General features: G+C 39.9%; 1 protein-coding gene across 1 annotated transcript in view; it reads left to right on the top strand.

Annotated features, from left to right (window-relative positions):
- Positions 1-17282, top strand: part of LGR4 (leucine rich repeat containing G protein-coupled receptor 4) — a 73862-nt gene extending 56580 nt beyond the window's left edge. Inside the window, exons 5-18 of the mRNA XM_084208553.1 lie at positions 924-1139; positions 1768-1839; positions 3198-3266; positions 3836-3907; positions 3994-4065; positions 4731-4799; positions 5264-5335; positions 6442-6507; positions 7126-7197; positions 8001-8072; positions 8764-8889; positions 10661-10782; positions 11340-11414; positions 14325-17282. Of these exons, the coding sequence (XP_084064679.1) occupies positions 924-1139; positions 1768-1839; positions 3198-3266; positions 3836-3907; positions 3994-4065; positions 4731-4799; positions 5264-5335; positions 6442-6507; positions 7126-7197; positions 8001-8072; positions 8764-8889; positions 10661-10782; positions 11340-11414; positions 14325-15601 (2452 nt within the window). The 3' untranslated portion in view covers positions 15602-17282. The remainder of the gene's footprint in view (positions 1-923; positions 1140-1767; positions 1840-3197; positions 3267-3835; positions 3908-3993; positions 4066-4730; positions 4800-5263; positions 5336-6441; positions 6508-7125; positions 7198-8000; positions 8073-8763; positions 8890-10660; positions 10783-11339; positions 11415-14324) is intronic.
- The last annotated feature ends 1500 nt before the right edge of the window (positions 17283-18782 follow it).

The following is an 18782-nucleotide window of genomic DNA, read 5'->3' as shown; positions in this document are numbered from 1 at the left end:
TGTGTGGTGACCTGGAGAAGACAGCCTTTAGGTCAGAGGGCCATCAAATACTGCCCTGTGCTCTCTGCACCCACTGAGGTCCATGGGCTATGAATGTTTTCTTTCTTCCCACCATATTGAATAACCTCTGGGTCCTAGATGGGTCCCCTTGTCTACCCTTAGTTACTGCAAGGATTAACCCTGTTGTGGCTGGAATCAGGACAGTTACTATAGCTAATTTTGCCATTTCCATTCATTTAGGGAAAAAGTATGATGGCAAATCCAGTGGTGTACAGTAGGTAATAGTGCTGATGTGCTATTTTGCATTTTGTTCTGGAGAACGTTAGAAAAGATCAGGGGCAAGACAGCAGTCAGTTGTAGTTGAGATGTTTTATTTGTTGGGATAATTCATAACTTGACTTTGTTCACAAGCAGCTTTTAATAATCTTGTTCTCTAAAGTAGGTGCTTTGTTACTGTATAGCAGTGCCACAAACCAAAGCATACAACAGTACACGATGCTATCAGCAAGGGTGATGTAGGGATAATCCATTCAAATGAGTAAATGCCTCTGCAGTCTTAGACATGCTGTCAAGCTTCTGTTTTAAAGATTTTTTGCTGTGTTAGAAGCTAGGGGTTTTGTGGGAGATGCCTTATAGAGTTATTAATTCATTTTGGTTAGCTGATTATAAGCATATAAATTTGTTCAAATGTTTTATTTAAAATGTCTGAAAAGTTTATTATTATTATTTTATGGGCTCTTCATTTGCCTTGAAAAGGGTTTTCATGCATCTTTCAATAAAACTTCAAACTTGGAAGTATTGAATTATTTCAAATAATTCACACATAAGCCTGAGCAGAGATGTTCATGAATAGTAGGACTTCAGCTGGACTGTGCTGCTGTGTAGTTTGTGAGTTTGTTAATGAATTCTTTGTTCCCCTGCAGGCGTTTAGATGCCAACCACATCACTGCCATCCCAGAGGACAGCTTTGAGGGGCTGCTGCAGCTGAGGCACCTCTGGCTGGATGACAACAGCTTGACAGAGGTTCCCATCTCTCCACTCAGCAATCTCCCCTCCCTGCAAGCCTTGACGTTGGCTCTCAACAGGATAACTCACATTCCTGACTATGCATTCACCAACCTTTCCAGCCTGGTTGTTCTGTGAGTGTTTGTGTTTCACAGGGCACTTGGCTTTTCTCTGCAGTTACAGTTTTGGTTCATCCAGGGTGGCACTGAAAATGGTTATTTTGCTGTGTTTTAGCTAAATTGGCCGCTGCCAACATGAGATGATAACATGTATGGTAGAGAACCTGCTGAAGGTTTGCTAAAGACTTTTTCCTAAACAAAAAGCCACATTGGTTGTGGGTAGTGAGATTTGATTTCTGACATCTCTTTATATAATGAATACTTCAAAACAATGGTTTGTCAGAGAAAGCTTTCAGAGATTCGAAAAAAAGAAAAAATTATTTTATCTGAAACCTGTCTCTTTGTAATCTTAAAAATGTCTGTGGAATAATAAGAAAAATGTTTGATTTTTGTGCTTGCTATATTTTTATCACATTTCTGAATAGTGATTAAAGATTTAAAATAGGTTGTCTCGACTAAGCAATGTATTCTTTTTCCATATAAGGATGAAATATTCTGTCCGAAAGTGAAAGATGTTCTTCTGTGTAATCCACCCCATGCGATGTTTTTTCCTAAACTGTTCAACTCTCCTGATTTCTTAGAAATACCAGCTAATTTGTTAACTTACATGAAATAATCCATTTGTTTTGGTTTTGTTTTTCAGACATCTTCATAATAATAAAATAAAAACTATAGGAAAACACTGTTTTGATGGATTAGACAACCTTGAAACCTTGTAAGTATGTTTCCTAAAATAACTTGTGGTCAGCGTTTGTCTCAGTCTCTGCTTAATCAAGGTTGCCATGCTGGTATGATGAAAGTTTTGCAAATCGGGTGTGTGTGCTCTGACACTTAGACCCAGCTCAGTTTTGGGGCTGAGGGCTGGCATCAGTGCACTGCCCCACCAAAAAGGAATTACCTACGTTGAGAAGCAGGTCAGTAGCAGCCTGGGTGAGGTGTCATGCTGGCTGATGTGGCTCCAGTGTTCCTAGCCCTGCTCTAGCTGGTGTACCTTAGCATAGCACTGTGCTGAGCCAGGTGGACAGATCACAGGTGTCTGAGGGGCCCCGTGAGTGATAAGGGACAAATTTTTGTTTCTCAGGTTTCCTGTAGGGTTAAACATCCATAGGATTTGGTGCCAAAGCTGTTGTGTGACAATAGGAGGTTTCTGAGGAGTCTCCGAGGGCTGTTGCTCCGCTGTTCCTCATCCTGAACCTCCTGAGTGCCTCAGTGGCAAGGACTGGCTTTCAGCTGCTTGGGCCACATTTCCCATTTCCCTGCAGCTCACTCAGGGCATGTCTGATAAGTGATATCTCCCTGAGCAGTGCCTTTTGGTATGCTTTGGGGAATGCTAAATAAGTGAAACTAATGAAGGAGGGCAAGGGCAAGCCAGTGACAAGCTCTGTTAACGTGAGGAGCTGGGAGGAGCCCAAAGATGCTGCTTGCTTCATCTCTCTCACCCTCGATTGAGCTGGGGAAATAGATACAGCTGATACAACTCTGAAAAAGGCTTTTGCCATTTATAAGGAATCCCTTTTGCAGAGATCCTGACATTCCTGCTGACAACTTAGCTGAGAATTCAATAGATCCCCATCACCAATCTGTCATGAGGTTTTTCTGTGCTTCTAATCAGTATTCATAATTGCTTTGGCTGCAAGATCTGCTTTTACATATAGCTTATTTACTGTTTGTTTTATAAAGCCTTAACAAAAGGTATTCTTAGTCCAATGATAATAAAGAGTAGTCTCTACTTTAAAAAAAAAAAATCTTTGAAATCGTACTTGATTTCTGTGTAAATTCTGTTGAAAAATCGATGAGGTATTGAAAAATACTGTGCTTTGCTGTAAGGAAATATTATTTGACTTAATATGAATAATCCTCTGGGTAATATTAAAGATCTTACCTGAGTTATTAGCTGGTTATAAAGTATGTAAAACATAAGGAGATAAAATCTAAGTTGAATTTACTCTATGGTCTAGTTAAAGGTGTTATGAGAACTGTTTTCATTTGCTGGACTGTCTTAAACAAAAATTATTTTGACAATTCATGGCTACTGTTAAAAATTTTATAATGTTCTTGCTTTATTTCTTCTAGGGATTTAAATTATAATAACATGGTAGAGTTCCCTGAAGCCATAAAAGCACTTCCAAGTCTAAAGGAGTTGTGAGTATTACTTATTCTCCCTTTTTACCAGTTTTCTTTCTCCTTTTTATAAATAAAAAGGGGGGAAAATCCAGGATTCAAGAATGCTGGACTCATTGTGCAGGAGACTAGATTCGGTTAAGTTATGCTAAGTGAGGCTATAATTAAAAGAAAATATAATCATCATCTGGAGAGGGCATGTGTTGAAAATGATTTTGGAGTTACATAAGCAGGAGAAGCATTAGCATAGATCTGAATCAGGAGAGGGTTTTGGCCTCCAGGTTAGGTGCTCATTGATGATGCACGTTTTCCTTGTGCCCTCCTTAAGAAATGAGTGGGAAAAGTGAAAGTACAGCATCATCTTGGGTCAAAATAATTCCTTTCTAATGAAATATTTTCAGTTTAGCTGCTGTGCAGTAGACAGAAATCATTAAAATTATTCCTGCAGATGGACTTAGTCCTACTGCAATCCTTGTCAAGGCAGGATTGGGAATTGAGTAGGTATGATGAAAATGACTACTGGTTGAATCTGTTGGCAGTATAGTTTTAAATGCTAATGTTTAAGTGTTTTTCTTTGCTATTATCTTTAGGGGATTTCACAGTAACTACATTTCCATAATTCCTGATGGTGCATTTGCAGGAAACCCCCTTCTGAGAACGATGTAAGTCATTTTCATCAGTCTATTTTTAGCCTTTAGCAGACAGTGACTGTAAGAACAAACACTGAAATGTGTTTTTCATTTCCCAGACATCTGTATGATAATCCTTTGTCTTTTGTGGGGAACTCAGCATTTCAGAATCTGTCAGATCTGCATTCCCTGTGAGTACCTTTTTGACAATACTGTACAATAAATGGGTATGAAGTGTTGCAGCTAAAGACTCAAAAGAAATAAATTTTCTGACTCCCTCTTACATTAGAGGGTTTTTTTCAGTAAGTTCTAATAAATATTGTTTTTGTTGGGAATATCTAGTTTCTTAAGAAGCTCTATTAAATATGCTCCACAACTTTTTTATTAAATTACCTTTCATAAGAATACATAACCCAAGGCCAAATGCTGAGATTCTTAGTTAAACAATCTGTAATATGTCCTGGGTGGTTTTTTGAGCAGGGGTGTACATGGTGAGAATGTTTTGCAGGTTAGTGCATGTATGCTCTTAAAAGATACCACTTCCAGGGCTGATGAATAAGCAAAATGGAGTGAGACTTGGAACTACAAGCTGCACTTTTCATGTGTATTGATAGCACTCCTTGCAGTTTGATGAATTGCAATTGTTTGCTCATGGAGGATTAATTCATTAAGCAAATGAGTAGCATAAGAAGCAGTGAAAAGACAGCCTTTCCCACATTATTCAAGTATAAAATTTAAAAGCAGTAAGAATGTTAGAATGTCTCCTTGGTGTAAATATCTACTTGATAATAAGACTGAATGTCACAATTCAATTTCATAGTAGTTCACACCTGATTTTCATGGGGATTTTTTCCAGGGTCATTCGAGGTGCCAGCATGGTGCAGTGGTTTCCTAATTTGACAGGAACTGTAAATCTGGAGAGCTTGTAAGTGCCTTCTGCAGAAATAAATTCATGGGTTTGCCTCTTGGGAAGTAATTGGAATCTGATTAGTGGATCTGGAGAGCAACTGCATGTATGTTCTCTTCCTGTCAATAAATGTAACAATGCAGTTTTCCTCACTGTGATACCTGGGTGACATTTAGTGGGTTCTTTTTTAGTAGGGGAAGTTGAGAAAACTCTATGAAAAAAAGCCATTGATACTAACCCCCTCTCCCAGAAATGAAAAACAGAAAAATCGTCCTCTTAAAAAAAAAAACCGAAAAAAACCAAAACCACCAAAAAACCAACAACAAAACAAAACCAAAAAAACCCCAAACCAGCCAAACAAAATTTGGTGGGTGAATCTAGCATCCCAATAGCATTCTGTTCTTATATATCCTTGTTATGCCATCTGTCATAAACAAAACAAGCATTTATATGTGTGGGTTTGTTGGGTTTTTTTCCCCCAGAACTCTTACAGGAACCAAGATAAACAGTATTCCTGTTAATTTATGCCAAGAGCAAAAGGTGCTTCGAACTTTGTAAGTATATATTGTGCCTCTCTTCATGCATCAGAATGTTTTGAAAGAAGCTCAAACCTAATTTAAAATAAAAGTGTTGCTTTCAATTTTCATCCCAGTAGTTCTACCAAAGTTGGAAATGTGGTTTCTTGATTTTTTTTTTGATTTGATGTAATGCCTAAAACAGAGTCACCTTTATAGGGATATGTTGCATTTCTTTCATGTGTTAGAGAGATATGTAAGGTGGTAGAGAGATATGTAAGGTGGTGCTGCAGAGATCAATCTTCAAATTTTTTGTGCCGCCTCTCATTGTTAACAGAACTGTATTCAGCTATGTTCAGAGGTTAAAGAACAGTTTAGTTACGGAGCTTTGACTTCTGGTGTTCAGGAACAGAGGAAAGAGCATCAGGAACCAAAGAAATGGAGATGAGAGCTGGGAAGAACATAGCAATGCAAACACTAGACATAAAAAACAGTGAGGATGTGTTAAAATTAATGTAAAAAACCCCAAACTGGTAACCCAAACCATTAGGGGATGGGAACAAACCATGTTTGCAAAGGATGCATGCAGGAAAATGTGGAACAAAAGCAAATCCTGAAAAAGGAAGGAGAAAAAATATCTTCTGTTTGATAGAAGAAAAATGGGAGAAAAAATGATGAGGTGGGATTTATTTTCTAACAGCCATTTACTTTGCAAATAGAAATTTCAAGGTTGGTTGTTTCTAGTCTTTTTTTTCCTTCATTGTTTCACAGAATATTCTGAGCTTTCCTAGCTTTGCTTAAGCAATCACCAGCACACTAAACAAAATTGGCACCAAATTTCTATGCTTTACATGCAATTGACCTAGTTTATTCTGAAAAAGCAGGTTATGAATAATTTTTTTAATTTTAAGTCTCAGAATTCAGGAAACATGTCCTAAATGTTTTTAGGGTATGTGTATACCGAGATGTAGAATTCACACTTGTGATATCCTCTGTGATTTTCTCTGAACTACCCTTGGTTTCTGAGCAGAATGGTAGTAACAGGATGATTTTTCTGTCAATCTATTTAATAGTTACAAGTGATGAGATATTTCAAGTAGAAAGGAGTTGAACTAAGCACCCTTCTCTCATTTTCTGTTTTGAAGGGACTTGTCTTACAACAATATAAAGGACCTCCCAAGTTTTAAGGGCTGCCACACCTTGGAGGAAATGTAAGTAGAAATAACTGTTGTTTATTTTTATAAACTCTTTAGTATTCTGAATCCACATCTCTGTAGATGTTTTTGCTTCATGTTTGATCCAAATTTTGAAAAATCAAGGACAGAGAGAGAGATCTCATGAGAAGTGTGCCAGACAGAGAATTCAACCACTTGTGCCTTCCTTAATTATCTAATGCTTAATTATTACTGTGGCACAAAAGTAATGAAAGACACAGCTTAATCCTGCATTTCATAGTAGTATTGCTGTGCACATAAATGGAATGGTTAGAATAAACCCAAAGACTCCATGCAGAATGGAGAGTTGTTTTAAATTTCACTATGACTCTTCAGGGTTCACAAGGTGTTACTTTTAGCTTGAAAGTAATTCAGTCCACACTTAAAAGTTTCTTCTAAATTAAATGAGTTGTGAATTGGGATTGGGCAGAGGTGCCAGGAAAGTGCTCCATGTTTGTATGAACATAGCTGATGCAAAACACTTGACAGACTGTCTAGGAGGGAAATGGGTAAAACCTCACACTGATAAGGCTGAAGCCATCCATTAGCAGACACCAAGCTACCCTTTGTTTGAAATCAGCTAATAAGTTCTGTTTCTGCTTCTTCCCTTTGCAGTTCCTTACAGCATAATCAAATCCATGAAATTGCAGAGGACACCTTTCAAGGACTATCCTCCCTTCGTGTCCTGTGAGTGCAGATGTAGCTGCATGCTGAGAAAAACAAGATCCTGGTTTTGATTCCCATGTGAACGGATGTCAGGGTTTGGTGTTACAAGTTCGATTGATGACAAAAAGCCAGCAGCCAGTTTCAGCCCTGTTCCTTCTATTCTCCATTTTATTTTTCTACCCTATAAAAATATTTTTATAAATATGAAGTCTAAAAAATTAGATTTTTTCAGTGGTCCAATATTTTGCATTGTAACTGTCTTATTTCATTATATCGTATTTGTTGGGGAGATCCTGTCTGTTTTCCTCAGGAGAAGCAGAGAAGTAAGCAATTATCTTCTCCCCTTACAACTCAACCTATATTAAGTTAGCAGGAAGAACAATCCAGAAATAGGTATCCTAAGAATGTTATAACTCATGGTGGTCCAGCAGAATCTGGGGCTGGATTTGAAATGCAGCAAACCAGATGCTCCTCTGCCTGTTCTTTTGTTGTCTTCCTCCAACATCTCTGCCAACATGCCCTGCTGTAGATGCAGTTGTCACCAAAGTGGTCATCCTGGCGCCTTCATGCTGGGAATAGGTGATGCCAGAGGCAGCCTGTGCCTTGGGAGAGGGAGCAGGAATGAGAGATGAGGTGGAGCAGGATACAGCTGCATTACCAAGGCATTTGGCTGCTATTGCACCTGGCTGAATGAGAAGAGGGGGGATATGTTCTGCTTTTCTGATACAGGCATGATACATTTGTCACGTTAGCTTTTTTCCTCAGTACAGTGGCTGTTACAGTTGGTGAAACTGCCAAATAATCTCCTTTGGCATTCATTGCAGGGACCTCAGCAGAAATCGGATCCATCAGATCCACAAGGGAGCTTTCATCACTGTTGGAGCTCTTCTTAACCTGTAAGTGTAGGCTGTTCTGTGCAATCACCTCAGCAGCATTCAGCTGCTGAGATAATAAATGCTTTTAGCTTAAAAGTGATGCTGTCACGGACATGTTTTATGAAAAATCCTTTTGTAAGGATCTTTTCTCCTGAGAAGCTGAGAGGCCTCAGAAACTAAATGTAAACAATGATTATCTGCTGCTGTGAAATACAGCGGGTGCATCTTTGATTGGTCTCATGTGGTTGTTTTTAATTAATGGCCATCTCAGTCCAGCTGTGTCGGGACTCTGGTCAGTCACAAGATTTTATTATCATTCCATTCCTTTTTTTGCTAGCCTTCTGATGAAATCCTTTCTTCTCTTTCTTTAGTATAGTTTTAGTATATAATTTTCTTTTAATATAATATATGTCATAACATAATAAATCAGCCTTCTGAAACGTGGAGTCAAGATTCTCATCTCTTCCCTTGTCCTGGGACCCCTGAGAACATCACCACATGATGTGTTCATCATTTGTTTAATATCTGTGAATTGGGAAGGCTCCTGCTAGCTGAGTACATGCAGGGCACGCTTCTTTAGAGTGCCTGCTGCATTGACAGGCATTTCCAGACCACAGCCTCGTGTGATAAAACCCTTCCCTACTTTACTGAAATGTGTGCCAGAGGGTCTTCAAATTTACTTAGTAACACGGTGTTAATGTTCACATTCCAGAGACCTGAGTTTCAACGAGCTCAGTTCAGTTCCAGCTGAAGGATTGAGTGGACTGAACCAGCTGAAACTCACAGGCAATTCTGAGCTGAAAGAAGCTTTGGCAGCCAAGAACTTCGCCAAGCTGCGGTAGGTTGGTAAAGAACACCCCAGGGTGCTTGCAATGCCCAGCAGTGTGTGCTGAATGGAGTCAGTGTGTGCAGTGCCCATGGAAAATGGTCTGTGCTGAGTCCTGCAGGGTCTCAGTGCTGCTCTGCAGAAAGGGCATCTTGTGGGAACCCAGGAAATTCCTCTTGCTTCCCTGGAGGACTCGAGACCCTGTCAGGGGGCTCAGAGACCTTGGCACAGAGCCCAAGACCCCTGTGCCTTTGATCTTGACCCATGAAAAAACAATTACCAACCTTTATATGAAGAATTACAAGTCAAAAGAGCTTAAGTAGGATGATAGTGAATTTATCACAGAGTGAAAAATAGATTTTTTGGGGATTTTTAGAATGGGGGCTCGGGGTCCCAAGATGGAGGAATTTGGGCGTGCCCTGTCCTCCTTCTGTCTTCTTCTTGGCCTCCATCTTCTGCTGTGATGTTGGCATTTTTAGATTGGTTTAAGGTAGAAGCTCACTATCTAACACAGGTGATAGGTATTGGGAAGTTATTGTAAATAGTGTACACACAGTTTTTAGTATAAAAAGACAACACGACCTTTGAGGCGGGCAGAGTGCCTCTGTCTGACCTGCTGAATGGACCACAGCAGGCCAGAGAAAGAATTTTATAGATAAGATACAATAAACAACCTTGAGACCGAGAACTGAAGAGCTCTGACTCCTTCTTGGACCACCGGGCTGGGAACAGAGACTTTGTGACCCATCTGGGGGTCACTATGAGCAGCAGAGATTCTGAGAGCATCTGACTGCTCTGGTGTACAAACCAATTACAGATAATTTTCTTGGGATTTTTTTAATATCCTCCACTACTTTTCAGGCAAGATATCATCTGGTTTGAGAGTAGTGCTTTGGTTAGATTTACATTTGTTACTGAACTGAGCACATCTGTCTTTCACAGTGAGGAAAATCGGAGCAGACAGGCAGGTGTCTGATTACATCACCATGCTTTATGTATATTTTCTTGGAGGCAAATGATAAGAATAGAAATAATCATTCAGATGGAAACCTGTAATTGATTTTTGTGGGAGATGGATGAGACAGTGGTGAGCTGTTTTGCATTTCACAAAGATCTCTCTGCCCATTAAGAAGAAGCAGTCTGATGTTCCTCCTAAATATTTTCAAGAAGAGAATTCAGGATAGTTTGTACTGTAGTCCTGAGTGAAAAAAATTAGATTCTGGTCTGCTATTTCCTCATTGTTGATGTGGTTTTTTTAGAACTCTCTGTGAAGATTGTACTTCTTCTCTGCCAGAATAACAGTATGTACCATTTCTGCCAAACACAGAAAAAATAGAAATCTTATTTTGGTATCACAGAATGATGAGTGAGAAGGAAAGATGTAACACAAGGTTGTGGTCATCTGGGGATTAACATTCTTACAAAACAGTTACTCTTAATTAGCTTACTTAATTAGTATTCATTTTTAATTTCTGCAGCAATGCCACAAACTAACCCTGATCAGAACTTGGTTTGTATATGGAGTAGAAAGAATAGTAGAGAGCTAAGTATCATAACATTATCATTGTACTTCTCACTTGTATACATCACCTGTCCTTTATCTCAGTGCAAGAGGTCATTAGAAATGCTTATACCTGATCCAATTTGCAACAGTTTTTATCAGCCACTGTGAGAAAAAGAAGATTTTAGCACTGAAGTGTGCTACTGAAATATTTTTAATAGGTGGTAGTCTCAAATTTGGTTACAAAGTTTAATGGTCTTCCTTGTCCTGCCTGTATTTCAGGTCACTCTCTGTACCATATGCTTATCAGTGCTGTGCATTTTGGGGTTGTGATTCTTATCTAAACTCCAATGCTGAAGATTCCAGTCACCAAGATCAAGGTGCCTTGATGGATCATGAGAAGGGTAAATGTTTCACGTACTTAACCAACAGTATTGTTTTGTACCAGACCAGAATAACAGTGTGTGTTGCCTTTGAATAAGGGAATAGGAAAAATATAAGTCTTTGTAGGGATACAGAAGAGGTCTCTGAAAGTGCTTAGCAATTGTTTACAAATCAGCAGTGCCATGTTCCTTCTAAATATGTGAAAGATATGCTGGACACTCTAAGACTTGCCTGTCTGAAAAAAATAGTAATTAAAAAAAAAGTCAAATTGCAGGCATTGCTTCTGTCACGGTTTTATTGTTCTCAGTGTTTCAGCCTTTCTGTTCAGACAGGACTTGTCCTTTCCCTGACTCCTTCAGGCTCCACAGATCCTTCCCCAGTGATCAAAGATGTTGCCTGGTTACAGAGCCTTGTGAGCAGCAATTTCTGCACTGAGCATCTGACCTCATGTGGCAAACCAGAACCACTTCACTTGTCACAAGGCTCAGGTGTCACTGAGCTACTTCCATCCTAGGCAGCTTCACTGCCATTTCACTTATTTTTCTTCCTACAACTAACATGTTTTTCACTTTTACAGCTAATGCAGATATTCTAAGCAACGAGAAAAGTGAGGAATTGGGACAGACTATTATTCACTGTACACCAGCAACAGGTAAATCTCATCATGTGCTTTTGCCACACTGAACTTCAGGCATGGTGTTATGCAGAGAGTTGAGTGAATTAGATCTTTGATTCCTGGTAGTCATTCTGTACACAGAAGATTAAATTCTCCAATGCTTTCAGTGAAACTTGATTTGATGTCAGTGTTGTTTTGGACGAGCAATCACAAAGATCTGACTCAGCTTTAGACACATAGCCCTTCACTGGAGAACTGTCCTAGGAAAAATACCAACATTTCTTTCCATAAGCAGAATAATCAAGACTGTGATGCTTATATTTGGAGTCTGCTAATGCGCTGCCTCCTAATTCTGCCTTATTTCTGGAGATGTCTGGAGCAGACTATGCAAATGCTCATCTCTTTCAGTGAGAGTTCAGCCTGTGCTTTGAAAGTTTAACTCAAACTGCTGTCTATCATTGGTGGCTTTAAGGAAGTTTGATGTAGCTGTAGCTGCATTAACTGTGAGCAGAGGGCTGTTAAAAGCAGCTGGAGCAGGCAGCAGCATCTTAAACTGCTCAAGACACTTGTGCAGTGAACAGTCTTATTGGCATACCAGATTTACTCCAAGTCAGGCTTGAACAGTCCAGGAGTGTTGCAAGTCTTTGATCTTGCAATGAATATTTTCTTTCTAGGCAGCTTTGTTTCTGCCCTTCTGTTTCTCTTACCCAAACTGCCAATTTCTGTACATGGTTCCACTCAGCTCCTGAAGCACTTGCTGTGGTGCCTCTTGCTTTCTGCCTTTGCCTCTTCAAGAGGATTCCTTCCCTACATTCTGTAACCTTTTGTCTGCCTAAACAGGAACTTGCAGATACAGTAGACTTCCAATGAAGTTACTCCTGGGTGAGCAGGAGTTTTCCAAGTCTTACTTATTTCTCTTCTCCTAACTACTATTTTATTTTATGAAAATCTGTTTATCTTTTGAGGCAGCTCTGGCTTTAATATCCAGAATACCATAAAGATTTCTTGATCACAGCCAAAAAAACCTGTAGTCAGAAAGTCAACTATATTAATGTAATTGTTCATAATCTAGAAGTTAATTTGTTAAAGGTGCTTATTTGCTTTTGATCTCCTGTTTACAGAATGAGAATTGAGATGGTGAATTACATGGGTTAAATTTTTAAAGTCTGTAGCTTTCTTTTTGTCCATGCCAGAAATGCTGTAGTAGGTCTAGAAGAAAGAGCTTGTTCTACAAGTTCACGGTTTGCCTTGTTTTTCACCCGCCCCTCTCGTACTAACAAGTTTCTATGCCATGCTGCCATCTGCTCATAGGATACTCCACCCACCATGTCAGTTCTGAATCACTGCTCAGCCTGGAGATCCACTTTGCACCTTGCCTAAAGAATGGATTGCTGAGCAGTGGTGCTCAAGGAGCTTAAGTTTGCTGAAACATCCTTCCAAGCATGAATTTTTGTCCTGTCCCAGCATGGGCTGGGAATATCGGTGTGAGAGGAGGGCAGCTTTTAACCCTAAGGGTTTGGGAGAAAGGCAGGAAAGGGTAGTGGCTTTTATTTGTCTCAAGTACAACTACTTGAAAAATGGCTTCAAGTTGATTTTTGGAAGCACAGAATTGATGTTTTAAAATTTCATAAGTCGGAAGTTGTTTTTATTTTTAAGTAGATAGCTTAGCAGGCAGTGTTGTGTCACACGAATGTATTGTAAGGTTAATTATTCTGTCATTAATGTTTTACTTGGGAATACCTGCTAAAAAGGGTTTTACTCCTGATTTTCTGAGAATCCAGTGGGCTTCATTATTTTCTGCCCAAAAATGAAGCTTGATCATTTAAACAAACAAAAATTTCTTTCTTTTTTTTTTTTTTTTTTTTGCTTGTCAGTTCATTACTTTCTGGAAGTTGCTTTAGGCCTTGGAAGATTTTTGCACTGCCATTGAATCATTCTTGGCAGGGATGGGTTGTCCTTTACCTTTCCCCTGCCTGGAGGAAAGGCATGTGCAGCACAGAGCCAGCCCTCAGTCACAGGCTGACTGCAGCTCAGAGGCTCCAGCCTTTGCAGGCTGGCATTTTTCATCTGCTCCCTGAGTGCTCCTCAGCTGCAGGGAGGGATCCTGAGCTACTGTGCTTAGGACAATTAGAGGTGCCAAACGTGGATATAGGAGAGGTTAAATTCCTCTAATTGTTATTTAAAATCATTAGGATTTCCCTGTGGAATAAATGGCAGGGAGGGGGATTAGAAGGGTATGCAATAGTAGTGACCTCTGTTCCTTGTCTTGTCTCCTATTATTTTGTTTGTTGGACTTTTTTGTTATGTAAGCTTTTTATGTGGAAAAAAAGAGGAAAAAATTAGTTTTCTCATATAACTTTTCAAGCTCACAGTGCCTTGCAGTGGCAAGGCTGGGGGACAGGGCTGGTGGTAAATTCCTGTCCTTGTTAAAGCTGCTTAAATTGAATTTGTCTTCTGTTCTACAGATGTTTCCTTGTCACCAAAAGTGACTCCAGAAGGCACGTTTGTGAACAATTTTTTGAGAGAACATGTTCCTTCTAAAAAATTCCCTTACAAGGGCATTGTGAACATTCACTTTTATATTTTTTACCATCTTTTTCTATAAAGTATGAAATTACATAAAATAAAAAGGTATTTAGGTCACACTAATAAAAACTATTTCGAATAGCTAGAAGGTAATTAGGTTTGTTTAGCTAGCTTGTTTATACAAAATGTTCTCAAGTGACCATTCACTGCAGTAATTATGATTTCAGGCATAATTAATTAGTAAATAACTTCAGCAGAATAGTTTACTTTCAGCTGACCTATTTAGCAGTTCAGCTGTGTATTCTATTAATGAATTAATGAGGAGTTCACAGTTCACTTTTAAGACCTTCTCAAAATCTTGCTTATTAAGGCAGAATTTTTTCCTAAATTGGTTGTCCTTCTGTTTGTTTTTTGTTCTAGGTGCTTTTAAGCCTTGTGAATATTTATTGGGCAGCTGGATGATTCGCCTTACTGTCTGGTTTATTTTTTTGGTCGCTTTGTTCTTCAACCTGCTTGTCATGTTAACAATATTTGCATCCTGTACTACATTGCCATCTTCCAAACTGTTTATAAGCCTGATTTCTGTCTCTAACTTATTTATGGGAATCTATACTGGTATTTTAACTTTCTTGGATGCTGTATCTTGGGGAAGATTTGCTGAATTTGGCATATGGTGGGAGACTGGCAGCGGTTGCAGAATTGCTGGGTTTCTTGCAGTTTTTTCATCAGAAAGTGCCATTTTTTTCCTGATGTTGGCAGCTGTCGAACGGAGCTTGTCTGCAAAGGAGTTTATTAAAAAGGGGAAAAGCAACCGCCAGAAACAATTTCAGGTTGCAGCATTTTTTGCTTTCCTGTGCGCTCTGGTAGCGGGCTGCTTGCCACTTTTTTATAAAGCGGAGTACTCAGCATCACCCCTTTGCTTGCCCTTCCCCACTGGAGAAACACCTCTGTTGGGTTTCACAGTAACTCTGGTGCTGCTGAATTCACTAGCGTTTTTGCTGATGGCTGTTATCTACACTAAACTCTACTGCAACTTGGAGAAGGAGGATCTCTCCGAGAACTCCCAGTCCAGCACGATTAAGCATGTGGCTTGGCTAATCTTCACCAACTGCATCTTCTTCTGTCCTGTTGCCTTCTTCTCCTTTGCGCCGCTGATCACGGCCATTTCTATCAGCCCCGAAATCATGAAGTCTGTCACTTTGATATTTTTCCCGCTGCCTGCTTGCCTGAACCCAGTCCTCTACGTGTTCTTCAACCCCAAGTTCAAGGAAGACTGGAAGCTGCTCAGGCGCCAGCTGAGCAGGAGGAGCGGGGCGGTGGCCGTGGCCGTGGGCGCCCAGGGGGAAGCGGCGCAGGACTTTTACTACGACTGCGGCATTTACTCCCACCTGCAGGGCGGCAACGTGGCTCTGTGCGAGTGCTGCGAGTCGCTCCTGCTGTCCAAGCCCGTGCCCTGCAAACATTTAATGAAGTCGCAGAGCTGTCCGGCGCTGGCCGTGGTGCCGTGCCCGAGGCAGGACGGCTCCTGGTCGGACTGCGGCACGCAGTCGGCGCACTCGGACTACGCGGACGAGGACGACTCCTTCGTGTCGGACAGCTCGGACCAAGTGCAGGCCTGCGGCCGCGCCTGCTTCTACCAAAGCAGGGGCTTCCCCTTGGTGCGCTACGCCTACAACATCCCAAGAATCAAAGACTGAGAAGGCTGTCTGCCCTCAGCTGTTCCAATAAAGAGGTATCGTGTTTCGCAGACTGTCGCCTGTTTTGACCTTTCAAGCAGGAAGCACTTTTGGAATTGTTATTTAGTGTCATTTGGAAAGAAGGGAAGCGGGCGGTAACTTCTTGAGCCATACGTTTTTTTAAAAAAAAATAAATAAATCGATTGCCCTGACTGTAAATAATTGGTACACCAAAATTGTTACCCAATATTTTTACTCTTTTCACACAATAGTGGTTTCTTTTATACGGTTTTTACATGCTAATAGTGTGTTTCCACATCATATTGCAGTTGTACTTTGCTTCTTCTGGTGGTGAGGTAAGTTCTGGTGATTCCCCCCCTCCCTGACAAAGCACAATATAAAAGACAGCTGTTTAATATTATAGAAATTATTTTTAAATGTGACTTTTCTATAATTAAGCAAAAAAAATCTATTGCTAGCTTTGTATAGTATATTCAGCATTGAATCTCAGGATGCATTTTATTGCAGGGCCAAAAAAGGGATTAATTCTCCCATATGTAACTGTGACAGCAATATCAGAATACTGTGTTTGTTCTGTATTTTAGCTAATGTTAAATTTTTTTAAAAAAAAAGTTTGTTGCAGTAAAGTACTTGTAATCCAATATTCTGTAGATTTATTGGACTAAGAATATTAACAGCTGTCAGGAACAGTAGGGTTAAACACATTTTTCCAGTGATGGCACATCACTTCAGGTGAACCACAGCAAGTTTGTTCAGTATTACGAGTCGAGTGGCAGCACTGGCAGGAGTGAGGGGGTGTGGGGTGACAGCAGAGCTGCCCCTGTACACAGCTCATGTCTGTGCCATCAGGCTGCCAGTGCTCTGCAGCCTGCTCAGTGTCACAGCACTCCAGGAATACCTATGATAGACTGAGACTTCAGGAAATGGAGGGAAAATGCAACGCAATTTGGCACTGAAAGAAAAAAGCATTTTTCCAATATACTTTACTGACAGTGAAGTACACTGTGCAAAATCACTGATTTTCACCTAAATCGGTGCAATCTTTTTAAAGCATTAAATTTCTGAGACCCAAATGATTTAAGTACAACCAGCGATCAATTTTTTATATTTAGTTTGAAATATGATAAATACAAACTTAATAATGCACGATTAAGTAATTTTGTAAGGTTTTTGGACGATACACTAGATCAAGAGTAAATCCACTGCCATCCCAGTTACTCTGGAGAAATTCTTGTTAAGATCTAAAGCTAGATTGCTGTTTTGAGAATTAAACTGTACATACTGTTCATACAATGAATTTTTATCTTTGTATTGTAAGTTATTTGATAGAACCCATGATGGGAAATGTGGCTTCAGTTCATTTTGTTAATTAAAGCTACCTCCTAAACAATAGTGGCTGCCAGTAGCAGAATGTTTAAAATGTGGTTTATGTACTTTTTTCATTGTAAATAGACGTGGTTGTATATTGTCACTATAATAAAAACAGGATCCTTGTATATCAAAATCATGTAGTTTGTACAAAGTACGGGAGGAATATTTACTGTATGCTGTTGATTTTGTAAGCCAAAATATTCAAGTGTGAAAAGGGAAGAAAACCATCCAAGGGTTGTTAATTCATATATTTACACTCATGAGTATTACATCTTCAATTAGCATGGAATGTTACACTAAAGCAAATAAAGGGTACACGAATACCTATGGTTATTTATCTCTGTTTTTAAAAAGTTAAAGCTGAAAACAATGCACATGTAGAATTATTGAGCATAAATTACGTCTCATCTGCTCTTGGCTACATGTAGTGAAAGTTTCAGGAAAGAACTGCCAGAAAAACAAGAAAGTTGCCAGTTTACAAGTGGATCTGATTTCAGAATAATGCTGACTCTTGGCATGCAAAAGGTTAAAAACTTTAAGCGAAGTGTTAGCCCTCTAAGGACGCAATCTCTTGATTAAAGGTGTTGTGTATTGTGCTTGAGTGGAAATATTTTTAGTATGTTTTGAATAATCATACAGATTATAATTTTCATATTTACACTGTGTAATGTTGAAACTGTGGGGGTTTTTTAAGCCATCACTATATAAGAGTCACAGTCCCATGTTCCCTCTGTTGGCCAACCTGTCAGAGGTAATAAGAATGCTTCTCAAAAAGGACTGGAAATGTCAGCTGCCATTTATAATCAGTGGGGAAGGAAATAAGCCTGTTGTGTTTTCAATGTTCTTACCTATGGATTTATTTCTTCTGTTCTACAAGGGAGCCTTTGCTGCTGTGCTGTGTACAAAGGTGATGTGATCCATTTGAAGCCCTGGTATTTCACTGTATCTCAGGATGTTTTTGGAGTTCAGTTATCCTACAATTAACTCTTTAACACAGTTAGCCCAGTGCCTTGTAGCTGCTGGAGGGGAAGGAATGTGAGCAGCAGCTCCTGGAGCCAGCCTGTTCAGAAGCAGTGCTGCTGACCTGCCTCTCTCAGCGTGACCTTGTGCCTGGCACCCATGGACAACGGCCACAGGAGAATCCATGCGGATCCAAATAACAAATGCCAACTTTCTTTGTGTCTTTGCTGGGGAAGCTGCTCTCAGGCCAGGGCGCAGTGCAGTGTTCAGGTGTTCTCACCCACTGAGAACTTGCTGCTGCTCCAAAAGCAATGTCAAATACATGGGGACAGCTTGCCTTAAAGCTGTTCTGTGTTAGCAGCCTGTGGGATTTTTGTTACCTGTGTACCAGTGGCTTTCTGAGCTGTTACCTCAGCAGTCTCTTCCTAATTTCAGTTTTCAGACTGAAACATGTGAAAGCACAAGTTACACCTTCTGGGGTGCCCACAGAAAATAACTCCTCTGGTTTTCTAGGGTCTAAAGCTAGCTGAAACTGTTCTTACAGCAGTGTCACATATCTTGCCTCTGGACCTCTCCACAGCTGCCATACTGAGCTCCACTGCTGGCTTTAGCAGTCAAAAAGGCTTTGCTGTTGACTAAATGAAAAACATATGGCAAGGAGGGCATTTTGTTGTTGTTTTTCTTCCTTCTGCTGCTGGGAGGAAGCACCTTTTTGCAGGGAGATGGTCACAAATAAAATTGCACAAGGTGGTATTCCTTATTTTTCCCCCGTTAAGGGTAATTTCTTACAGATAGCTATTAGCCTGCTCTGGGGCAATATGCTGGTGAGAGCTTTTGTTTGAAATTGAGC

This window comes from Fringilla coelebs, assembly GCF_963513975.1.
Source record: "Fringilla coelebs genome assembly, chromosome: 6".
Classification (NCBI taxonomy): Eukaryota; Metazoa; Chordata; class Aves; order Passeriformes; family Fringillidae; genus Fringilla; species Fringilla coelebs.
The sequence above is the reverse complement of the archived record's forward strand: the minus strand, read 5'-3'. Positions and strand labels throughout refer to the sequence as shown.